At 43.6% G+C, this 23,547-nt stretch overlaps 1 protein-coding gene across 1 annotated transcript; it reads left to right on the top strand.

Annotated features, from left to right (window-relative positions):
- On the top strand, positions 21,844-23,132 carry LOC109850481 (glycerophosphodiester phosphodiesterase GDPD2-like). Its single transcript, XM_020420494.1, has one exon. The coding sequence runs from the start codon at positions 21,916-21,918 to the stop codon at positions 22,978-22,980; it is 1,065 nt and encodes a 354-aa protein (XP_020276083.1). The 5' UTR covers positions 21,844-21,915; the 3' UTR covers positions 22,981-23,132.

The following is a 23,547-nucleotide window of genomic DNA, read 5'->3' as shown; positions in this document are numbered from 1 at the left end:
GATGACTCGTTGACTCTTTAACACTTGGCTTGATTCCGAACGCGTATGGATGCATTCTGTCGCTTCTGTGCGATTCGTCGATCTCGTCGCCTCGTTGGTTCGTCGGTTTGTGCCGAGCTATGCTAGGGGACCTATAAGCAATTTTATATGCCTACAGATACCCCCTCCAAAGTATTTCAGTCTCGTTCTTTTATAGAAGAGTCTGGAATACTTTGGATATGATTGTCCCAACCTTCAGTCGGTGTAATGGGACCTTGGAATGACTTCCGTTCTTGATTCCTTCAATTCTCCAGGCTATTCGGTGCTTTGTCGAATGTCTGAAAGAGTTTCGGTGCTGCATTTATTGTCTGACCGTTGTCGGAATTTTAAACTTGAAGTCGATTCCTGATTTTCTAATCTTTAGCTGACCATCGATTGTTGGCGTCGAGTCTTTATCTGCAACGCGTTGTCCGGCGTCGTGTTGTTGAGTTATCCTTAAGAATGTTTATAAAAACATTCTCCAGGAACTTCTCAACAAAAATTAGGGAACAGTTTATACTCATATACCTTATTGGAGTATTAAGAAGCAGTTTATACTCGTATACTTTTCGGAGTATTTGATTCTTTCATTGCAACGCATTGATAGGCGTTGACCTAGGGTTACGCGTTGTCCGGCGTTAACCCTAGGGTTTCGAACGTCGTACGTTGAATTTTTGCTCTCAACGCGTTGACTGGCGTTGACCTAGGGTTACGCATTAACCGGCGTTGACCTTAGGGTTTCGAACGACGAACGTTGACTTTTCGGTCACAACGGGTTGACTGGCGTTGACCTAGGGTTACGCGTTGACCGGCGTTGACCCTAGGGTTTCGAACGTCGTACGTTGAATTTTTGCTCGTAACGCGTTGACTGGCGTTGACCTAGGGTTACGCGTTGACCGGCGTTGACCCTAGGGTTTCGAATCGTCAAACGTTGACTCTGATTGCAACGCGTTGACTGGCGTTGACCTAGGGTTATGCGGTGACCGGCGTTGACCCTAGGGTTTCGAATCGCCATTAACTCAGTTTATACTCATACGTTTGCTGGAGTATACACAGTTTAAACTCTTAAGGTATTGGAGCATCGCGGTCCCAAGTGTTGGGGCTGCAGGACCAACTGTTAAAGCTGATTCATCTGCATGTGCAGATTTTATCCTGAATTTGTTGGATGCTCAAGTCACGAGACCAACTAGTGGAGTTGATGCGTCAATGACTCGCATTTATAGAATTTTTGGCAAATCCTCAGCCATCAACGGGTTTGACAAGCCTTTACCGACTACCGTTTGAGTCGGGCTAGCATGCGGATTGTTTAAGTCCGTTCCGCATGTGACGTTGTGCTAAGAGAGTTAACGCTCTTAGTGCTACGATATTGAATACGTAGACTTCGTCTTTCTCACGGGAATAGACTACCCGGCGACGCGTGTTAGGCGTTGACTTTAGGATTTTTGGCTAATCCCCAGCCTTCAACGGATTTGATTAGCCTTTACCGACTACCGTTTGAGTCGGGCTAGTATGTGGATTGTAACGCCTAAATCCGTTCCGCATGTGATGTTGTGCTAAAGGAATGAACTCCCTTAGACTTGGTACTACGACTTTGAATACGTAGACTTCGCCATTGTTCCGGGAATAAGCTACCCGACATCAATGTTTTAGACGCTGACTTATCCCTACTTAGGCTTCGGGATAAAATACCCCAGACTGGTATTCTGGTGTCTTTTTCAATCGGTAAAAGACTAAACCGGCGACATGTGTTAGATGTCGACATATCCTTTCTTAGGATTCAGGACGAAATTCCCCATGCGAGTAAGACATGGATTCTGGTGTTATTAATAACAACCTGTCACAATGTTGAATATGTGGGACCTCTCGTTCATTGGGGGAATCGAGAGGGGATTTTGACTGTGGTCCTAACTGTAAGAAGGTTTGACCAAGTGGGTGTTTTGAGACAATCCTAACTGTAGGAAGGTTTGATCGCTCAATTTGTGGACCTCTCGTTCATTGGGGGAATCGAGAGGGGATTTTGACTGTGGTCCTAACTGTAAGAAGGTTTGACCAAGTGGGTGTTTTGAGACAATCCTAACTGTAGGAAGGTTTGATCGCTCAATTTGTGGACCTCTCGTTCATTGGGGGAATCGAGAGGGGATTTTGACTGTGGTCCTAACTGTAAGAAGGTTTGACCAAGTGGGTGTTTTGAGACAATCCTAACTGTAGGAAGGTTTGATCGCTCAATTTGTGGACCTCTCGTTCATTGGGGGAATCGAGAGGGGATTTTGACTGTGGTCCTAACTGTAAGAAGGTTTGACCAAGTGGGTGTTTTGAGACAATCCTAACTGTAGGAAGGTTTGATCGCTCAATTTGTGGACCTCTCGTTCATTGGGGGAATCGAGAGGGGATTTTGACTGTGGTCCTAACTGTAAGAAGGTTTGACCAAGTGGGTGTTTTGAGACAATCCTAACTGTAGGAAGGTTTGATCGCTCAATTTGTGGACCTCTCGTTCATTGGGGGAATCGAGAGGGGATTTTGACTGTGGTCCTAACTGTAAGAAGGTTTGACCAAGTGGGTGTTTTGAGACAATCCTAACTGTAGGAAGGTTTGATCGCTCAATTTGTGGACCTCTCGTTCATTGGGGGAATCGAGAGGGGATTTTGACTGTGGTCCTAACTGTAAGAAGGTTTGACCAAGTGGGTGTTTTGAGACAATCCTAACTGTAGGAAGGTTTGATCGCTCAATTTGTGGACCTCTCGTTCATTGGGGGAATCGAGAGGGGATTTTGACTGTGGTCCTAACTGTAAGAAGGTTTGACCAAGTGGGTGTTTTGAGACAATCCTAACTGTAGGAAGGTTTGATCGCTCAATTTGTGGACCTCTCGTTCATTGGGGGAATCGAGAGGGGATTTTGACTGTGGTCCTAACTGTAAGAAGGTTTGACCAAGTGGGTGTTTTGAGACAATCCTAACTGTAGGAAGGTTTGATCGCTCAATTTGTGGACCTCTCGTTCATTGGGGGAATCGAGAGGGGATTTTGACTGTGGTCCTAACTGTAAGAAGGTTTGACCAAGTGGGTGTTTTGAGACAATCCTAACTGTAGGAAGGTTTGATCGCTCAATTTGTGGACCTCTCGTTCATTGGGGGAATCGAGAGGGGATTTTGACTGTGGTCCTAACTGTAAGAAGGTTTGACCAAGTGGGTACTTTACGTCCAGACTCTAACAGAGAGAGTGTTGAGTGCATAGACATGGTGAGAATGGGAGTTCTTATTCATTACATTGCTGTGGTTTTGGGAACTTCCCGTTACATAAATCGTCCACCCCCAGTTTCCTCTGCGGAACTGGTTCGGACATTATTATCAGTTAACTAACCGGGTTATCCTTAAGAATATTAGCTTAATATTCTCCAGGAACTTCCCGTCAAAAGTGGGGAAACAGTTTAGACTCATATACCTATTGGAGTATCAGGGAGTAGTTTAACCTCTTATACCGGTCGGAGGATTGAGAAACAGTTTATACTCGTATACTCTTTGGAGTTTTGCCGTTCTTATTTGGCTTACCTTAGCGTTATGACGCCGGCTTCAACCAAGGTCTGAATGCTATTCTTGAGAGCAAAGCAATCCTTGGTGGGATGAACGACCCTCCTGTGGTATGCACAGTACTTTGGGTCCGTAGTGTTGTCAGCTTCCTCCTGATTTGTGATAGGTGGTAGCTTGATCTTGTTACCTTCAAGGAGGGATTCGAAGATGGCTGGAACGTCTTCGTCCTTGAAGGAATACTCTCTTTGGAGTCTCGGACCCGAAGTCTTTTGCTGCCTTCGGGATTGCTGTTGTGACGCTTGATTAGCACCACCAGTAGCTGCAGGTGTTTTGCCCTTACCACGAGAGGCGAAATTTGAGTCCAGCGGATTAACCGTCGGTTGGTTCCTCTCGGCCTTCTTCCTTCTAAGGAATCGCTCAGCCTGCTCCCCTCGGACCTTCAGATCCTTCCAAGTGTCAGACGGTGCTGTTCCCATTGCTTCCAACACGTCCAACGCAAGGTTGTTGTGGCAAGTTTGGAGGATGAATTCCTCTGTGATCGGGTCCCGGCAATTCATCGCCTTGTTCCGGAACCTTTTGACGAAGGTGTCGACTAACTCCCCGTCCTTCTGCTTCTCATCGAGCAATGATCCGATAGATATCTCGGTGTCGTCGTCGAAGAAGTTAGCGAGGAATTTTGTCTCCATGTCGTCCCAGCTATTTACGCTTCCTGGCTTGAGGCGGCGATACCAATCGAAGGCGGCTCCGCGAAGAGTGCCGACGAATGACCGCACCATCAGAGGCTCATTGCCGGAAATAATACCCAGGTGCGATTTGAAATAAATCAAATGCTGAGTGGGGGAACCCTTCCCATCGAACGGCGTGAAGTTGATTAGATTGAACTTCGCCGGATATGGGATCGATTCCCACTCTCTTGGGTATGGACAGGGAATGCCTGTTTTCTTCGTCTCTTGAGCGGAGATCAATGTGTTGATTTTGCTCTCGAGATCTTTGATCTTCAAGTCTTCACTTGTATCTTCGTTGGCATCCTCGTTACCACCCCCTGCATTGACGGGAGGGTTATTGGCATTGTGAGCTTCATCCCTATCCGTGTGCTCCTCTTCCTGAACAACCTGGTTACGGTGGCTTGGTTCACCTCGCTGGTTCGTCAGTGCCTGAATTTGTTGCTCATGCATCTCTCTCATAGTCTGCATGGCCATCTGCATCTCGAACCTAAAGCTTTCCTGTTGTTTGGCTATGGCATCTTCGAGCATCTTGGCCACTTGTTCCGCGCTTATCATCAGTGACTCGCGGGGTTCCCCCTCACTGGACACTGTATTATCTGATGCGACTGCGGAGCAGGTATCCGACCCTTCACCTTCTGAAGGTACTCTTGTCCGAACCCTACCATAAGTTCCTCGTGCGATTGCTCCAGACTGCAGACGGGTTAGACGCCGGGATGCTTTCAGAATCGACTCGAAATCATCCCGTGCCCATGTCCAAATTCTCCGTCTTCAACCATCCTTCTTCTTCGTTGAAAAAGCCTAGGCCTGGGTTTTGGCGTCTCCGCACTGAGTCTTTCAAAAACTGAAACTCTTTCGGGGACCGTCTTGATGCAGTTGCATTCAGACAATACCGCCCGAATGAGTTTGGAACAGGGGCATTGAGTTTTCTGTTCTCGGGGACTCCTCTTCCTGGTTCTATTCGTACCCCAGCACGATAGTATAACTCGTCATTTTGACAGTCGGAGTAACCTATCGTGTGTGGGCACGACTTCTCAGGTATAACATTATCACTATCAGATGATAATGTTTCCATCTGAGGTTGGATTGCCTTCTTTGGGTTTTCAAAAGTTACACGCCTCGAAACGTGCCTTTGTGGGCGCGGGTCTTCAGCGTGCTCTTGGACTTCGATGCGCAAGTTGGTGCGCGTAGTTGCCTTGAGCTCTTTGTCATGTTGGAGGTGATGGCGACCCCCAGCGTGTTGAGTCGTTCTGGGCTTCTTCATCGGGCCCAAACGCTCGTGAACTGGAGCTTTGCCTCTCTCGTCGGGAATTGGACCGAGGCGCATCAAGACTGGCTTTCTCCTTCGGGAGGATTCTGCATGATCTCCCGGAGTAGCTATGGGAATTCTCAGCGACTTAGCTTGGTTCGCCGGAGGTTGAATTTTGGTTGGAGGCTGCAGTTGCTGCTTTTTGGTCTGAACCGCCGCTTCAGACTTCGGCCTCCAAACTTTGCGAGTTGGTGGCGGCTTCTTGGCTACCTCTTTCTGCAGCTTTCTACGGGCTTCTTCAGCTTGAGCCCGTGCCTGCGCTGATAGTGCGCGACGCTTGCGAATGCGCTCCTCCAGCGTCGATCGGTTCCGTTTGACACGGACCCATTCCATTGTTGGCGGCTTGGAGGAACCACCATTCGTTGATTGTCGAGGCTGCTTGCCTCTTTTGTTCTTCAGATCCACATTGTAGCGGATCCCGTCAACTGACTCCATGGCCTTTGCGAATCATTTCGCAAGGCGTTGACGTTGCCTTTGGCGGGCTCTCTTCAAGAGTTGGCCAGAACAGATCTGACCTGGTTGGAAACTGGAGGAATCTCACCCGATGCGACTTTGACATCTTCCGGGGCGAGATCTTCGTTGGTGGCTTCGACTTCTTCATACCAACGAACCTTTCTCCTGGAGGAGAATTTGGACTTCTTGGACTTGCGTGGGGAGATTGATCCAGACGAGGACAAGTATTCCTCGAACTTAGTTTGGTCGAACTCGTATTCAACCTCTTCCACGACCAAAATTGAAATCCGCGGCTGCGACGCATCGATCTCGTCAGCGAGATCGTCGGCTCCCACTGTGGGCGCCAGATTGTTCGCGGGAAAAATCGTTGCTTTCTTCATTATTGATTCCATTGCTATCTTTAAATAACAACTTTTTGAGTTACAAAGATCCGGTCTTTTTATAAGATCCGGTTACAACGAAAATCAAATTGAAAAGAAATGAAAATTACAACTTTGTTTCCTTGTTTGTCGAACGAATCACGAGCTCCTGTTTTGCGGTCGCTCGCTTTGTGGGTTCTTTGCCTGCGCCGGGGTTGTTTGCCGTGGACCACCGCGAGATCTAGATCCGGTCGGATCTACGCAGTACGACGGGTATTATTTCACCAAGGAAATAATAGCCGGGGAGGATTGTTTCACCAAGGAAACAATCGTCCAAGTCTCGGGATCTAAGACCAAGCTTAGATCCGGAGTATGCCTGCGTAGATCTGAGATCTGATCCTCTCGAACACCTGCCTTATTTGACGTTGATGATCGCCGAGCACCAGATCTGGATGAGCAAGTCCTTGATGTCCCAAAGTTGAGATCTTTTTTAGATCTGAGTCTCCAATCCTGCAGGGCTTTGCCTCCAAAATTTCCAACCTTCTCAAATGAACAAGGGGGTGGCCTATTTATAGGCTACCCTCACTGTGCCTTGGGCACAGTGTGGCCGGCCACCTAGGTGGCTCGGCGGCCACCGAGCCACCAATAGGTGGCTCGGCCACCGAGCCACCACCTGGTGGCTCGGTGGTGGCGCCACCACAAGGTGGCTCGCCGAGCCACCTAGGTGGCTCGGCCGAGCCACCACTTGGTGGCTCGGCCACTGAGCCTCCTTGGTGGCTCGGTGAGCCGACCTCCAGATGTTTGTCGTTTTGCCTCTTTGTGCCCGTTTTCCGGTTCTGCGGTTGATAGGTTCGGATTCGATTTGTTGACCTGATTTGGCAGTAAATCCGGATCCCGATTAGGCAGTAAATCCACTTCTGAATTTGAGTCTGAAACCGATCTTGATTCGATCGTGATTCGTCCGAGTATGCCCTTGGTTGGATGACTTGTTGACTCTTCGAACACTTAGCTTGATCCCGCACGCGAATGGACGTATTCCGTTGCTTGCATGTGATTAGTCAATCTCGTTGCCTCGTTGGTTTGTCGGTTTGTGCCGAGCTGAGCTAAGGGACCTATAAGCAATTTTATATGCCTACAATTGCTAGCAAGCAATATGTCATCGATATATAAAATCAGAAAAATATGTTTACTCTCACTGAACCTGTGGTATATACAATCATTGACTACATTCATCTCAAAACCGAATGAGATAATCACTTGATGAAACTTGTAATACCTCTAACGAGAAGCTTGTTTAAGCTCATAGATGGATTTCTTCAATTTATAAACCATCTTCTTTGCATCTTCCAACACAAAATTTTCTAGCTACACCATATAAATTGTTTCATTAATGTCGCCATTGATAGGGCATAACCATATACCAAAAATTGCAAATGCCTAACTGTGTCAAGTTATAGTATAAAAAGTTATCGATCCCACGAGGAAGGTGTTTTGTAGGAGAAAATTAAAATTAGTTCTTATATTGTGTGTGTGACAAATAGAAGTGATGAGTGAATGTGATTGAGAAGAGATAGTGAAGATGATAATGTGTAAATAGGCACAAAATGTAAGTGAGAGTGGATGTGACAAAGAATGAATGATTTTCACAATGAGAGAAAGAAAGATGAATAAAATCAAGAATCAAAAAGAAAAAAATTCAAGAAAGTAAAGATGGAGAATTCAATTAAAGATATAAGGAATCTATAATTGATTCCACTTCTTAGTAAATGCAATTCCCTAGAGGGTTCTAACCTCAAAGCAAATCAAAGAAAATAAAAAAATAAACAAAAGGAAAACTAATCCCAAGAGGGTTCTAGCCTTAAGGATAATAGTGTAAGAAAATAAAATCTAACTATAAAATAAATTACAAAATCTAAACTATCAAATAAATTACAAGAATTAAATACGAGAAAATAAATTTACTCTATAAGCATGAAATAAATCTAAGGCAAGAGGATTCTACCCTCTTGGCTATTTAAGCAAGAAAATAAAATCTAACTACAAGCATGAAAATAAATCCAAGCTAATAAGCAATAGAAAGAAATAAAGGAGAAAATAAAAGCAAATCTTCAAATTGATCTCCATCTCCATCTTCATCATCTAATAAAGATAAGAAAAAAAATATTTAAAGTGGCGAAAAAATTTCTTTTATTAATTGTAACAAAAAGTTACAAATTTAGAAGGTCTTCTCAATTAAGAGTAACCCTCCTCTCCAAATAGAAATATAAAATTTTTTACACCCTCAACCACTCACTCTCTACCTCTATTTATAGTAAACATCAGTGAATGTGAGCCCTTGGATCGAAATCTTATCCAAAATAATCCATTTTTAGCCTTTGATGCATAACAGAACGTCTGACATCGATGTCGGCATCGATGCCCGCATGGATACTAGCATTGATGCTCAAATAAAAACTTTAACTTCAGGTTGGCTTCGCCTCGTCAAGATAGGTGATTTTCATATATTATATGTTAAATTCCGCCTTCCGGATTGGGAGATATCATTGTTTCTTTGCGACCAACCATCTTGAATATACTTTCTCTTCATATTGGATTTTTTTTAATTTTCTTCGGCTTCTACAGGCTACTCGATGTTCGCGGGGAAAGTTGGTGTTTTCTTCATTATCGATTCCATTGCACTCAGTTAACAACTTTATGCGTTACAAAGAGATCCGGTCTTTTTATAAGATCCGGCTTACAATGAAAATCAAAATAAAACAAAGAAATCAAAATTACAACTTCTCTCTTTTATGTCGAACAAATCACAAGATCCTGTTTTGCGGTCTCTTGCTTCTGTGGGTTGTTTGCCTGCGCCGGGGTTGCTTACCGTGGACCACCGCGTGATCTGGATCCAAACAGATCTACGACGATATGACGGGTAATATTCCACCAAGGGAATAATAGCCGGGAGGGATTGTTTCACCAAGGAAACAACCGCTCGAATCTCGGGATCTAAGAACCAAGCTTAGATCCGGAGTGTGATCGTGTAGATCTCAGATCCAATCCTTTCGAACTCCTGCCTTATTTGGCGTTGGTGATCGCCGAGCACCGGATCTGAAAGTCCAAATCTCCAAGCCTTCAAAGTTGTGATCTTTTTTAGATCTGAGTCTTCAATCCAGCAGGGCTTCGCCTCTCTCCAAAATTTCCAACCTCTGAAACAAATGAGCACAAGGCCTATTTATAGGCACTCAGAACTGTGCATTTGCACAGTTCTGAGCCTAGCCACCCATGGGTGGCTCGGCCTTGGCCGAGCCACCTCAGGGTGGCTCGGCCTTGGCCGAGCCACCCTGGGGTGGCTCGGCTTTGGCCGAGCCACCTCAGGGTGGCTCGGCCTTGGCCGAGCCACCCTGGGGTGGCTCGGCTTTGGCCGAGCCACCTCAGGGTGGCTCGGCCTTGGCCGAGCCACCCTGGGGTGGCTCGGCTTTGGCCGAGCCACCTCAGGGTGGCTCGGCCTTGGCCGAGCCACCCTGGGGTGGCTCGGCTTTGGCCGAGCCACCCTGGGGTGGTTCGGTTTCGGCCGAGTCCCCGGGTGTTTGTCCGTTTCGTCCTTTGTTTCCGGTTCTGGTTCTCTTGTGTGGTTGATTGACTTGGCAACGACTCTTTGACTTGATTCCAGATTTGGCAGTGAGTCGGGTTCCTGATATGGCAGTAAATCAACTTCTGAATTTGAGTCCGGAATTGATGTTGATTTGATCGTGATTCATCCGAGTTCGCTCTTGTTTAGATGACTCGGTGATTCACCTAAACATTGGTTTGATTCCGCGTGCGAGTGGATGCATTCCAATGCTTGGGTGCGATTTGTCGCCTCGTTAACCTGCTCCGTTGCGTATAGCTTGGCTTCAGCGTTGGCGAGCTAACGGTCTTGTTTGGATACGTCGCCCGGTGGTCCGTTTGTTAAATCGGCGTCGAGCTGTGCTAAGGGACCTATAGGCAATTTTATACGCCTACAGATACCCCCTCCAAAGTATTTCAGTCTCATTCTTTTATAGAAGAGTCTGGAATACTTTGGATGTGATTGCCCCAACCTTCAGTCGGTGTAACGGGACTCTGGAATGACTTCTGTTCTGGATTCCTTCAATTCCTTCAGGCTATTCAGTGCTTTGTAGAATGCCTGTAGGGGTTCCGGTGCTGCATTTATTGTCTGACCGTTGTTGGAATTTGAACTTGAAGTCGATTCTTGATTTCTTGACTTTTTGGCTCGAGTTTGCTGCTTCAACACAGAACTTATCATCGATTGACTGCGTTGAATCTTCATCTATAACGCGTTGTCTGGCGTTTGAGCTTCATTGCGACGCGTTGTCCGGCGTCCAGGCTTCATTATGATGCACTGTTCGGCATTTGACACAGTTTATACTCGTACGTCTGCTGGAGTACACACGGTTTAAGCTCTTAAGGAATTGGAGCATGGATCTTATCCCAAGGTCGTTGGATGCTCGAGTCACGAGACCAACTCATAAAGTTGATGCGTCAATGACTCGCATATTTATAGGATTTTTGGCAAATCCTCAGCCATCAACGGGTTTGATGCGCCTTTACCGACTACCGTTTGAGTCGGGCTAGCATGCGGATTGTTTTAAGTCCGTTCCGCATGTGACGTTATGCTAAAAGAGTTAACTCTTTTAGTGCTACGATATTGAATACGTAGACTTCGTCTTTCTCCTGTGAAAAGACTAAACAGCAACGTGTATCAGACGTTGACTTAGGATTTTTGGCAAATCCTCAGCCCTCAACGGATTTGTCATGCTTTTACCGATTACCGTTTGAATCGGGCTTACATGCGGATTGTCTTAAGTCCGTTCCGCATGTGACGTTGTGCTAAAGGAATGAACTCCCTTAGACTTGATGCTACGACTTCGAATACGTAGACTTCGTCTTTCTCACGGGAATAGACTACCCGGCGACGCGTGTTAGGCGCTGACTTTAGGATTTTTGGCTAACCCCAAGCCTTTAACGGATTTGATTAACCTTTACCGACTACCGTTTGAGTCGGGCTAGCATGCGAATTGTCTAAATCCGTTCCGCATGTAACGTTGTGCTTAGAGACTGAATCCTCTAAGACTTGTTGCTATGACTTTGAATACATAGACTTCGCCGTTGTCATGGGAATAGGCTACCCAGCAACGTGTATTAAACGTTGACTTATCCCTCCTTAGGCTTCGGGATAAAATACCCCAGAATCGAACTCTGGTGTCTTTTTCTACGGGGAAAGACTAAACCGGCGACGCGTGTTAGGCGTCGGCATATCCTTTCTTAGGATTCAGGATGAAATTCCCCATGCGTGTAAGGCATGGATTTTGGTGTTATTAATAACAACCTGTCACAATGTTGAATATGTGAACGGGTGTTCTTTTTAAACGGTTAAGAACTGACCGGCAGCGCGTGTCAGGCGCAGACTTATCCTTGCTTAGGTTTCAGGATAGAATACCCCAGAATCGAACTCTGGTGTCTTTTTGTGCAGAAAAAAGACTAAACCGGCAGCGCGTGTTAGGCGCAGACTTATCCCTGCTTAGGATTCGGGATAAACTTCCTAGGATGAATCCTGAATTCTTCGAAAAGGATTGGTATGGGGAAGGAAGAATTTTATATTCTATTCCCCGAACAAAGAAGGAAAGGAGACTCGAGGTGGGATCTCCACCCCCAGAATCCGGAAAGGTGAAACTAAGAGTGGGATCTCCACTCCGAGAATCAAAAAGATTCGGATAACCCTAACTGTCGGAAGGTTTGATTATCGAACTAAAGATGAATTTCTCGTTTATCGAGAATGAATCGTGGTTTTGGTCCTAACTGTAGGAAGGTTTGACCAAGTGGGAGGTTTGAGGTGACCCTAACTGTAGGAAGGTTTGATCACTCGATTTGAAAGTGGACCTCTCGTTCATTGGAGGAATCGAGAGGGGTTTTTGGTTTTGGTCCTAACTGTAGAAAGGTTTGACCGAATGGAAGGTTTAAGACGATCCTAACTGTAGGAAGGTTTGATCGCTTGATTTGTGGACCTCTCGTTCATTGGGAGAATCGAGAGGGGATTTTGACTGTGGTCCTAACTGTAAGAAGGTTTGACCAATCAGGAACTTTACGTCCAGACTCTAACAGAGAGAGTGTTGAGTGCACAGACACAGTGAGAACTTGAATGGGAGTCCTTATTCATTACATTGCTGTGGTTTTGGGAACTTCCCGTTACATAAATCGTCCACCCCCAGTTTCCTCTGCGGAACTGGTTCGGACATTATTATCAGTTAACTAACCGGGTTATCCTTAAGAATATTAGCTTAATATTCTCCAGGAACTTCCCGTCAAAAGTGGGGAAACAGTTTAGACTCATATACCTATTGGAGTATCAGGGAGTAGTTTAACCTCTTATACCGGTCGGAGGATTGAGAAACAGTTTATACTCGTATACTCTTTGGAGTGTCAGGAAGCAGTTTATACTCTTATACCGGTCGGAGTTTTGCCGTTTTTATTTGGCTTACCTTAGCGTTATAACGCCGGCTTCGACCAAGGTCTGAATGCTATTCCTGAGAGCAAAGCAATCCTTGGTGGGATGAACAACCCTTCTGTGGTATGCACAGTACTTTGGGTCCGTAGTGTTATCAGCTTCCTCCTGATTCGTGATAGGTGGTAGCTTGATCTTGTTGCCTTCGAGGAGCGATTCGAAGATGGTTGGAACGTCTTCGTCCTTGAAGGAATACTCTCTCTGGAGTCTCGGACCCGAAGTCTTCTGCTGCCTTCGGGATTGCTGTTGTGACGCTTGATTAGCACCACCAGCAGCTGCAGGTGCTTTGCCCTTACCACGGGAAGCGAAGTTTGAGTCCAGCAGATTAACCGTCGGTTGGTTCCTTTCGGCCTTCTTCCTTTTAAGGAAGCGTTCGGCTTGTTCACCGCGCACCTTCAGATCCTTCCAAGTGTCAGACGGTGCTGTCCCCATTGCCTCCAATACGTCCAATGCGAGGTTGTTGTGGCAAGTCTGGAGAATGAATTCCTCGGTGATCGGGTCCCGGCAATTCATCGCCTTGTTCCGGAACCTTTTGACGAAGGTGTCGACTAACTCCCCGTCTTTTTGTTTCTCGTCGAGCAACGATCCGATAGAGATCTCGGTGTCGTCGTCGAAGAAATTTGCAAGGAACTTCGTCTCCATGTCATCCCAGCTGTTCACGCTTCCTGGCTTGAGGCGACGATACCAATCGAAGGCAGCTCCGCGAAGAGTGCCGACGAATGACCGCACCATCAGAGGCTCGTTCCCAGAGATAGCACCCAGGTGCGATTTGAAATAAATCAAATGCTGGGTGGGGGAACCCCTTCCATCGAACGGCGTGAAGTTGATTAGACTAAACTTCGCCGGATAGGGGATTGATTCCCATTCCCTCGGGTATGGACAAGGAATGCCCGTTTTCTTTACCTCTTGAGCAGACAGCAACGTATTGATTTTACTCTCGAGGCTTTTGATCTTCAAGTCTTCACTTGTATCCCCGTTGGCATCCTCACTACCACCCCCTGCATTGATGGGAGGGTTATTGGCATTGTGAGCTTCATCCCCATCCGCGTGCTCCTTTTCCTGAGCAACCTGGTTACGGTGGCTTGGTTCACCTTGTTGGTTCCTGAATGCTTGGATTTGCTGTTCATGCATCTCTCTCATCTGCTGCATGGCCGTCTCCATCTCGAATTTAAAACTTTCTTTCTGCTTAGCCAAAGCGTCTTCAAGCATTTTGGCCATTTCTTCCGCGCCTATCATGAATGACTCGCGGGGTTGTCCTTCGCTGGACACTGTATTGTCCGATGCGACAGCAGAGCAGGAATCCGATTCTTCATCTTCCGAAGGCAATCTTATCCGAACCCTACCATAAGTTCCTCGTGCGATGGCTCCGGACTGCAGACGGGTTACACGCCGGGACGCTTCCAGAAACGATTTGAGATCAATCTGTGTCGATGTCTCTTTGCTGGTCATGTTGGCGGTGACCTTCGGAAATTCTCCATCCTTAACCACTGTTCTTCTTTGCCGGAAGCGCCTATGCCTTGGTTTTGGCGTTTCGGTGCCGAGCCTTTCGAACACTGAAATTCTCTCGGGGACTCCCTTGATGCAGTTGCATTGAGACAGTACTACCCGAATGAGCTTGGCACATGGGCACTGAGTTTCGAGCCCTTGAGGGCTTCTTTTTCTTGTTTTGTTCGTACCCCCAGCACGATAGTACAACTCGTCCATTTGATCGGAGTAACCTATCGCGTGTTGGCATGATTTCCCAGGTATAACGTTATCATCCTCGGATGACAACGTTTCCTTCTGAGAGCAAACTGCCTTATTTGGACTTCCGAGAGTCACTCGCCTCGAAACACGCCTTTGTAGACATGAATTCTCAGCGGGCTCCCGAACTTCGATGCGCAAGGTAGTGCGCTTGGGTGCCGTAAACTCTTTGTCATGTTGAGGGTTGTGTCGACCCCCAGCATGTTGATTAGTTCGGAGCCTCTTCATCGGGCCCGAGCGTTCATGGACTTCGTTGCGCTCGTCGGGAATTGGACCGAGGCGCTCCAAGATTGACCTCCTTCCTCGGGATGGTTCGGGAGGTTGAACTCGTTTTGAAGGCTGTAAAGGTCGATCCTCGGCCTGACTCACCACTTTGGACTTTGGCCTCCATATTTTGTGAGTTAGTGGTGATTTCTTGGCTACTCCATTCTGCCACCTTCTACGGGCTTCTTGAACTTGAGCTCGTGCTTGTGCTGAGAGTGCGCGGCGCTTCTGAATGCGATCCTCCAGCGTTGAACGGTTCCGTTTGACACGGATCCATTCGTTCGTTGGTGGCTTGGAGGAGTTGCCATTCATTGGTTGTTGAGGTCGTTCGCCTCTTCTGTTCTTCAGATCCGTGTTGTAACGGATCCCGTCCACAGATTCCATTGCCTTTGCGATTTGTTTCGCAAGGCGCTGACGTTGCCTTTGGCGGGCTCTCTTTGAGAGAGTCACTACGCCCTCGGCAACGGAAGATTCGGCCAGAGCAGATCTGACCTGGTTGGAAGGAGAGATCTCACCCGATGCAGCTTCGGCATCAAACGGGGCGAGATCTTCGTTGGCAGCTTCAACTTCTTCGTACCAACGAAGTTTTCTCTTGGAAGAGAGCTTTGGAGACTTGGACTTGCGAGGGGAGGTGGATTCGGACGAGGATGACAGATACTCCTCGAACTTTTGTTGGTCGAATTCGTACTCGACCTCCTCCTCGACCGGGATCGGGATCCGCGGCTGCGACGCGACAGCTTCGGCAGTAAAGCTGTTGGCTCCCACTGTGGTCGCCAGATTGTTCGCGGGAAAAATCGTAGCTTTCTTCATTGTTGATATCATTGCTATCTCAGTTAACAACTTTATGCGTTACAAAGATCCGGTCTTTTTATAAGATCCGGTTACAATGAAAAATCAAAGAAAACAAAGTAAAGATTACAATTTTCCTTATTTGTCGAACTAATCGCGAGCTCCTGTTTTGCGGTCGCTCGCTTTGGTGGGTTCTTTGCCTGCGCCGGGGTTATTTGCCGTGGACCACCGCGTGATCTCGATCCGGTCGGATCTACACGATATGACGGGTAATATTCCACCAAGGGAATAATAGCCGGGAGGGATTGTTTCACCAAGGAAACAACCGCTCGAATCTCGGGATCTAAGAACCAAGCTTAGATCCGGAGTGTGATCGTGTAGATCTCAAATCCAATCCTCTCGAACTCCTGCCTTATTTGGCGTTGGTGATCGCCGAGCACCGGATCTGAAAGTCCAAGTCTCCAAGCCTTCAAAGTTGTGATCTTTTTTAGATCTGAGTCTTCAATCCAGCAGGGCTTCGCCTCTCTCCAAAATTTCCAACCTCTGAAACAAATGAGCACAAGGCCTATTTATAGGCACTCAGAACTGTGCATTTGCACAGTTCTGAGCCTAGCCACCCATGGGTGGCTCGGCCTTGGCCGAGCCACCTCAGGGTGGCTCGGCTTGGGCCGAGCCACCCTGGGGTGGTTCGGTTTCGGCCGAGTCCCCGGGTGTTTGTCCGTTTCGTCCTTTGTTTCCGGTTCTGGTTCTCTTGTGTGGTTGATTGACTTGGCAACGACTCTTTGACTTGATTCCAGATTTGGCAGTGAGTCGGGTTCCTGATATGGCAGTAAACCAACTTCTGAATTTGAGTCCGGAATTGATGTTGATTTGATCGTGATTCATCCGAGTTCGCTCTTGTTTAGATGACTCGGTGATTCACCTAAACATTGGTTTGATTCCGCGTGCGAGTGGATGCATTCCAATGCTTGGGTGCGATTTGTCGCCTCGTTAACCTGCTCCGTTGCGTATAGCTTGGCTTCAGCGTTGGCGGTCTTGTTTGGATACGTCGCCTGGTGGTCCGTTTGTTAAATCGGCGTCGAGCTGTGCTAAGGGACCTATAGGCAATTTTATACGCCTACACTCGACTTGATTCTGGGCTTCAATAAAAGGCTACAAAATAAGAAAGTTGGAGTCTTTTGGGTATTTATTTATTATTTATTCATTAACCTACAATTAAAGATAGAAATAATTATTAGTGGTATATTTATTCATATAAAATAGATAATAAGGATATAAAATTATAATAAAATATGATTATCAAATACCCCCACACCTAAATTTTTGCTAGTCCTCTAGCAAAGAAAGAAAAAGAAAATCCTAACCCACTTTCGCAGGAATCACGGTTGTATTTAGCGCATACAACAAGCCTTTAAACCCGTAGGTTACCCTAGTGGACAAGTTGTAGTCTCGTGAGGGTTTGCAGTGAATATACCCACAAAATTCGGTCAACTTATCAATTTAAAGAAGTCAGCAAATAACTAAAAGTACTTGATAAAATTAGACAATCTAATTGAAGCTAGTTATTACTCAAGAAAATGTTTTTATATATAACTCCAAAGTGAATTTACTAGAAAATCTTCTCATTATTACAATACAAGACCAAGCCAAACTTAGAAATTTAATTTAAAAGTTTTAAAAAGAATATGCTAACTCTTTGTTTAAAATAATATTCAAGTTGCTTGATCAGAAATATTTTTCAAGGCCATATATATAACATTTGTTAGTATTTTATTATTATTATTATTAATTTTTTAACTCTTTCTTCCTTGGTGATTTTTTTCTACTTTAACGGGCTTTCTAAGTGACCATTTAACGAGTTTTGGGTCAATGGATCCTAACCCAATTTGGCTTAGGTCATTAAGTATAAAAATACTCCTTGGGCTTAATTACTCAGTCGGCTTAGGCTTTATAAGATAGAATCACCTTAAATTTAAGAGTTTTTTTATGCCCATTTTCCGCACTCTTCTTTTGCAATGTTAGTTTTTTTTATATGTATATATATTCTGAAAAATATGTAAATCAAGACACTTTGAAAAATTACTTTCAACTCTAAGCTAAGCATGTAGAAATTCTATTATTTTAAATAAAAGTCTAAGTTAAGGCTTAAGTAAAGTATACTACCTTGAAAATCTATAGGGAATTGCTTGCAAATATCTGTGTTCAATTCTAAGACATCTGTAGCCGTGTTAGCACGAAATCTCCTCATGCATGTTTGTTTCCTCTTTATGCAATTTGTACAAATTTTAAAATTTATAAAATTAAAGGGATCTAGAATCCTATCTGACACAAGTTCCTTGATTTTCTATTTGGAGATGTGACCTAATCTCTTGGGCCATAACGAAGCAGAAGTTTCATCAGTTACTTTTCTCTTTACACCTCGAGTGCTTACTATAGGGTTTCATAATATGGAGCAACTATATCAAGCAAATAAAGATTATCAGCATAAAATAAAGGACTGATACTAACCAAATTTATATTCTAAAGAATACTAAACTTTCCATTTCCAAAAGAAGAAAATTAACCTAATTTGTCCAATACAAGAGTAGAAACCAAAATTTGCCTAAATGATGGTACTACATAAGTCTCTTTTAAATCCAAATAATAAATAGACTTTAACAATAACCTAAATGTTCCAATTGCCTCAACTTTAACCTTTTTGCCATCCCCCGCATATATTTATCTTTCACTATCACTTGGCTTTCGACAGCTCAGGCAATCCTACGTAGACACACTACTGTTAGTTGTGGCGGCAAAATATAACCATGACGTGTGTTTAAGTGCAAAAAATAAATTAACCTCAGAACAAATAAAATTAAAAAGTGTATATTTATTTACATGTTATGCGTGATAATTGGTACAGTTTTTCTTCTTATGTCCCGCAGCCCCACAGAAGAAACAACAATCTCTATTATTTGTCTTAAGTTGTTTCTTTTGTGGTTAAGCTTTTGCAGCAGCTTCATTATCTTTCTTTCTTTTCTTCTCTTTGTCCTTGAAAGTACTAGCCAAATAAACACTTTTTGTCTTCTCTTGCTTCAACATTTTCTCTTCTTGCCCACAATGTGAGATGATCTCATTAAGAGACTAAGCCTCCTTTTGACATTTGTAGCTCACTTTAAATTGACTGAATTGTGTAGGAAGATATATAAGAATTAAATGTACAAGCAAGTTCTCAGAGAGTTTAAGCTTAAGTGCTTTCAGGATTGAAGCAATGTGAGACATCTCCATGATGTACTCCCTAATGTTGTTTTCTATTTGTATCTAACTAAGATAAAATTTACCAAAAGTGTACTAGTTTCAGCCTTTTCATTCTTTGTAAGCCTTTTCTCAATGTCCTCAAAGAACTTTTTAGCGACAGTTATCTTCGTAAACATAGTGCCCCATGAATGCTTCTGGAATGGCCCTCTTCATGATCATCATACAAAGCGATTTAATTTCTCCCACCATTATATGTCCTTTTTATCATCAGTGGAACTTTTGTCCTTAAGAGGTGCAGGAGAAGGAAGACTTAACGCAAGCATAAGATCCATGACTCCGAGAACTATCATAATGTTTTCTTGCAATAACTTGAAGTTGGTGTCATTTAGCATAGGAATAGAATTAATATTGATAATGATGTTTGAAGTAGAACTAACAGCTGAATCAGATGACAACATAAGAAATGAATAAGCTCACATAAGAAACCAAATCAAATTTTATGAATTCAAAATTAGCAATATCCATCTCAAGATACCTAACACAATGTTATTATCTAGTGTTTGGACAGAGTTATTAATTTGCAAGTGGTACTCTTAGTGTAGTGATCAAACAATGACAATAATACATGTCAAACAATAAACCTTTCATTGGACCCGATTTATTGTTCACATGTAAAGCCAAATAACTTTCCATATTTATCACCACAAGTATGCATATGGTTCATTCAAATATTAACGTTTCTTTGGCTGATTAATATTTACATGAACCATATACACACTACCATTTTGATATTTAAAAATAAATTGATCTACATAAGAGAAGTTACTTTGATAACGTGTTATTTCAATCAATTCTTTTCAATACATCATATATCTTTATTAAACTTTAATGCCAAAATTTTGAATCTAATAAATAAAATAAATAAAATAAATTCCTAATGCCAGCCCAACACTGTAGGTGAGCCCAAGTCCAATTAAGAAAAATAAATTATAAATGCAAGCCAAACCCTATATTGGGCTTCGATGCTCATTGCTGGCTCGCCAATTTCTTTTATTTTGTTTTTTATTAAATAGGCCAGTTATGGTGGTCGCCCACTTAAACTTCCCTTTCTTTTTATAACGGGCTAGTTATGGGGGCAGCCACTTAAATTCTCCTTTTCTATAATGGGCCAGTTATGGGGGTGGCGACTTGAATTCTCCTTTGTATTTTTTTTTTCAACGGCGCTGTAGCGCCGGAAATCTAACGCTGTAGAGCTAGAAATCCAGGGCTGTAACTTCCCTTTTTTATGTTTATTTCTGACATGAAATCTTTCTTTGATGGCCTTTGATCCAAATCCAAACATTAAATAATTTTGAATACATAATAAAAATTAAATCGAAACATCCAAATTTCTCAATAAATTTATGCATATTCATGACATGATGATCAAACCATAGTTTTCAATCAAACATGACTTCTTCTAAACCTGATTCCTAAAATTAAAAATATAATAACCCTTTTGAATCCGAAATCATGAAGAAAATATAAGAGGAAGAGCTACCAACTTGTGTTCTCAAATTTAAAAAAATCAAAAATGATGGATTGTTAGATTTGAGAACATACAAGAGAATCACATCACAAATTGAAATTAATTCTCAATAGTTTAATTTGAACACCGCTATGATACCAATTATTAGATATTAAAAATAACTTTTGTTTTAAGATGAAACCCTAATCAAACCCAAGATCGTCCATATCAAACTATTGAGAGAATTAAGAAGATGCGGAATCATGCCTGAATCCATGGACTAGGATGTGTAAAGATGTAGATATTCCAAATCTTGTACATATGTCCTCCTTAGAGAAATCTTTTTATTTTCTCTGTAACTTTTTGAAGATGAGATATCAGAAAGAAACTGTACGCAGAGATTTGGGGAACCACAACTCTTTTAATAGTTGACTTCTTCAGTTATTTATAATTATCAATTCAGCCCATCATAAAATTAACAATTATATTTTGGTCTCTACACATAGGAGTCTCATACTTTAATGATGCATTAAAAGTCAAAACCCTAAATTAGACCACTTTAATGGGCTAATCTTAATTGACAGCACATTATACAAAATTATTTAATATATTGGCCCATATATTGGATTTAAATCCAACAAGGGTGGCTTATTGGAATATAAACTTCTTTTTAAGACGCTGAAATCATAGATGTTTTGCAGCTAATTTCTATTTTAGAGGTGTTTATATGAATTTGGATTCTCTCTACTGCCAAGAAAATAGTGGAGGGACTGCTAATTAATCATAACCGTTGATTGTATAGTGGATGGTTATGATTTTTATCTTTTAGTGCAAATTAGGAATGGGTATAGGAGAGTACGGTGAGTGAGAGTTAGATTTAGAATGTATCACAGCTCAACAATTTGCATTAGAAATAGTGGTGTTTTTAATGTATTTTTTTTTATAGCGGAGAAGATCAAATTATGTTTATGCGAAATGAAAGGACTTCATCCACGCAATTAAATTCGGTTCTTCGCAAACAAGCTCCTAGTCTTTTTTGGTTGTTAGTGCGAATCTATTTTGATAGCTATACTCCAACTTCTTCCAATCCTCAGTCTGACTGGATTCCAAATAGCATATTCGAATCTCCTTGGGACCTCAATCCGACTAGACTCCAGCTATCCAGCTCTACCACGTGAACCTCAGTCCGACTAGACTCCAGCTATCCAGCTCTACCACGTGAATATTCTTTATTGTTGTATTGAATCTCAAGGAAAGTGCAATAAAGAACCCAATAACCCAAAAGAATATCCCAAAGCATAAACCTCCGCATCTCCGGTACACATGAATTCAAAATCGGAATATTCTATAATTCCCCTCCCGTCTAAATGGTATAAATTCTCAAACCAAACCACCTCCCAAGTCCAAAATCCAAATTACGGCTCCCCCTACGAAAATATCAAAGAACAAGGGAGAAAAATAAATAGCAATGCTTCTCAAAACTCTTCAAGTCTCCGACGTCCCCGCCCTCGACCAAGTCCATGAAATCTCCACGTCCTCTCCCTTTCTCCCCAAAACTCTCAAATCATCGAACTTTACGGTCATCGGCCACCGTGGAAATGGCATGAACTCGCTCTCCTCGACAAACCCAACAATGGAAAACTCAATCCTCTCCTTCAATAAAGCCGGCAAATTCCCGATCCAATTCATCGAGTTCGACGTCCAAGTAACCAGCGACGATCACCCAATAATCTTTCACGACAGTTTCATCCTCGCAAAAAACAAAGGCGAAAAAAGAGTTACAGATCTTTCACTTAATCAGTTTCTTTCCTACAACTCAAAAGCTCTTCTTAGAAAAACCCATGATGGGGAAATCCTCGATTGGTCGGTCGAAAATCACGAAAATCCTCTTTGCACATTGCAAGAAGCGTTCCTCAAAGTCGATCCCCATCTCGGTTTCAATATTGAGCTCAAATTCGACGACGAAGTCGCCTACAAAGACGAAGAGCTGATCCACAGTCTACAAATCGTGCTAAATTGCGTGTATCAATATTCTGGAGATCGAAAGATTATTTTCTCTTCTTTCAGTCCTGACGCAGCCAGGCTAGTTAGGGGGCTTCAAAATCTATACCCTGTATTTTTTCTTACTGATGGCGGTGTAGAAATCTACGGCGACGATAGGAGGAATTCTTTGGAGGAGGCGGTGAAACTGTGCAGAGAGTGCGGGTTGCAGGGGATCGTGTCGGAAGTTAGAGCTCTGATGAGGAAACCGTCGGTGATATCTGAAGTTAGGGAGGCTGGGCTTGGACTGATGAGTTACGGGAAGCTGAATAATATTGGGGAGATTGTTTGGTTGCAGAATTTGATGGGGATCGATGGGGTGATTGTTGACAGGGTTCAGGAGATTACGGAGGTTGTTTCTGGCTTTGCCGGGTTGAAAGATGAAGGCAGAGAGGATGAAGGGAAGTTGTTGGTGGGGCCACGGTTCTCTCAAGTTGAGCTTGAATTTGTGTTGAAGCTCATACCTGAGCTTGCAAAGGGTAAGGGGTGCTGATCAATTGTGTATAAAATTTGTTGTTTCAGACCTAAAAATTAACTACGAGTTATTTTACTAGAATATTCACAACGAAAAAGTAATGAACGGTTTTTCATCGTGTACGAACTCATAAGCTTGTATCTACTCAAATCTTTTTCATGTTTTGTGCGCGCATGTATGTAACCTGGGTTGCCCTTTTAGCGTGTTGGTATCTAGTATCTACAAAGTGTTATGGGAAGTGACGCATGTTCCCGTCAGAAGGGCTTAGGCTAAGCTTTAGCACCTCCCTTTTGGGCCTTAACTGTGAATTCACCTAGCCCAAATCTAAACCACGTCTTTGGGCTTTATTTTGCGCTCGGACACGAAGTAATACTTGTTAAATTGACGATTAAGAGCTTGGTTATTTGTTAGATACGGGGATCCCTGAGGTCAGAGTATGTCAAATTCATTGTCAAGTTAGAAGATCGTACTTTTGTGACTCCCATTTTACTACCATCTCCCGTTGAATGAAACGCCTGTGTGAACGATACATATCGATGTGCCTACGCCGTAATGGTATTTTTGTTTGACTACTTTACGTGCCCT

Source organism: Asparagus officinalis, chromosome 7 (genome assembly GCF_001876935.1).
Source record: "Asparagus officinalis chromosome 7, Aspof.V1, whole genome shotgun sequence".
Classification (NCBI taxonomy): Eukaryota; Viridiplantae; Streptophyta; class Magnoliopsida; order Asparagales; family Asparagaceae; genus Asparagus; species Asparagus officinalis.
The sequence above is the reverse complement of the archived record's forward strand: the minus strand, read 5'-3'. Positions and strand labels throughout refer to the sequence as shown.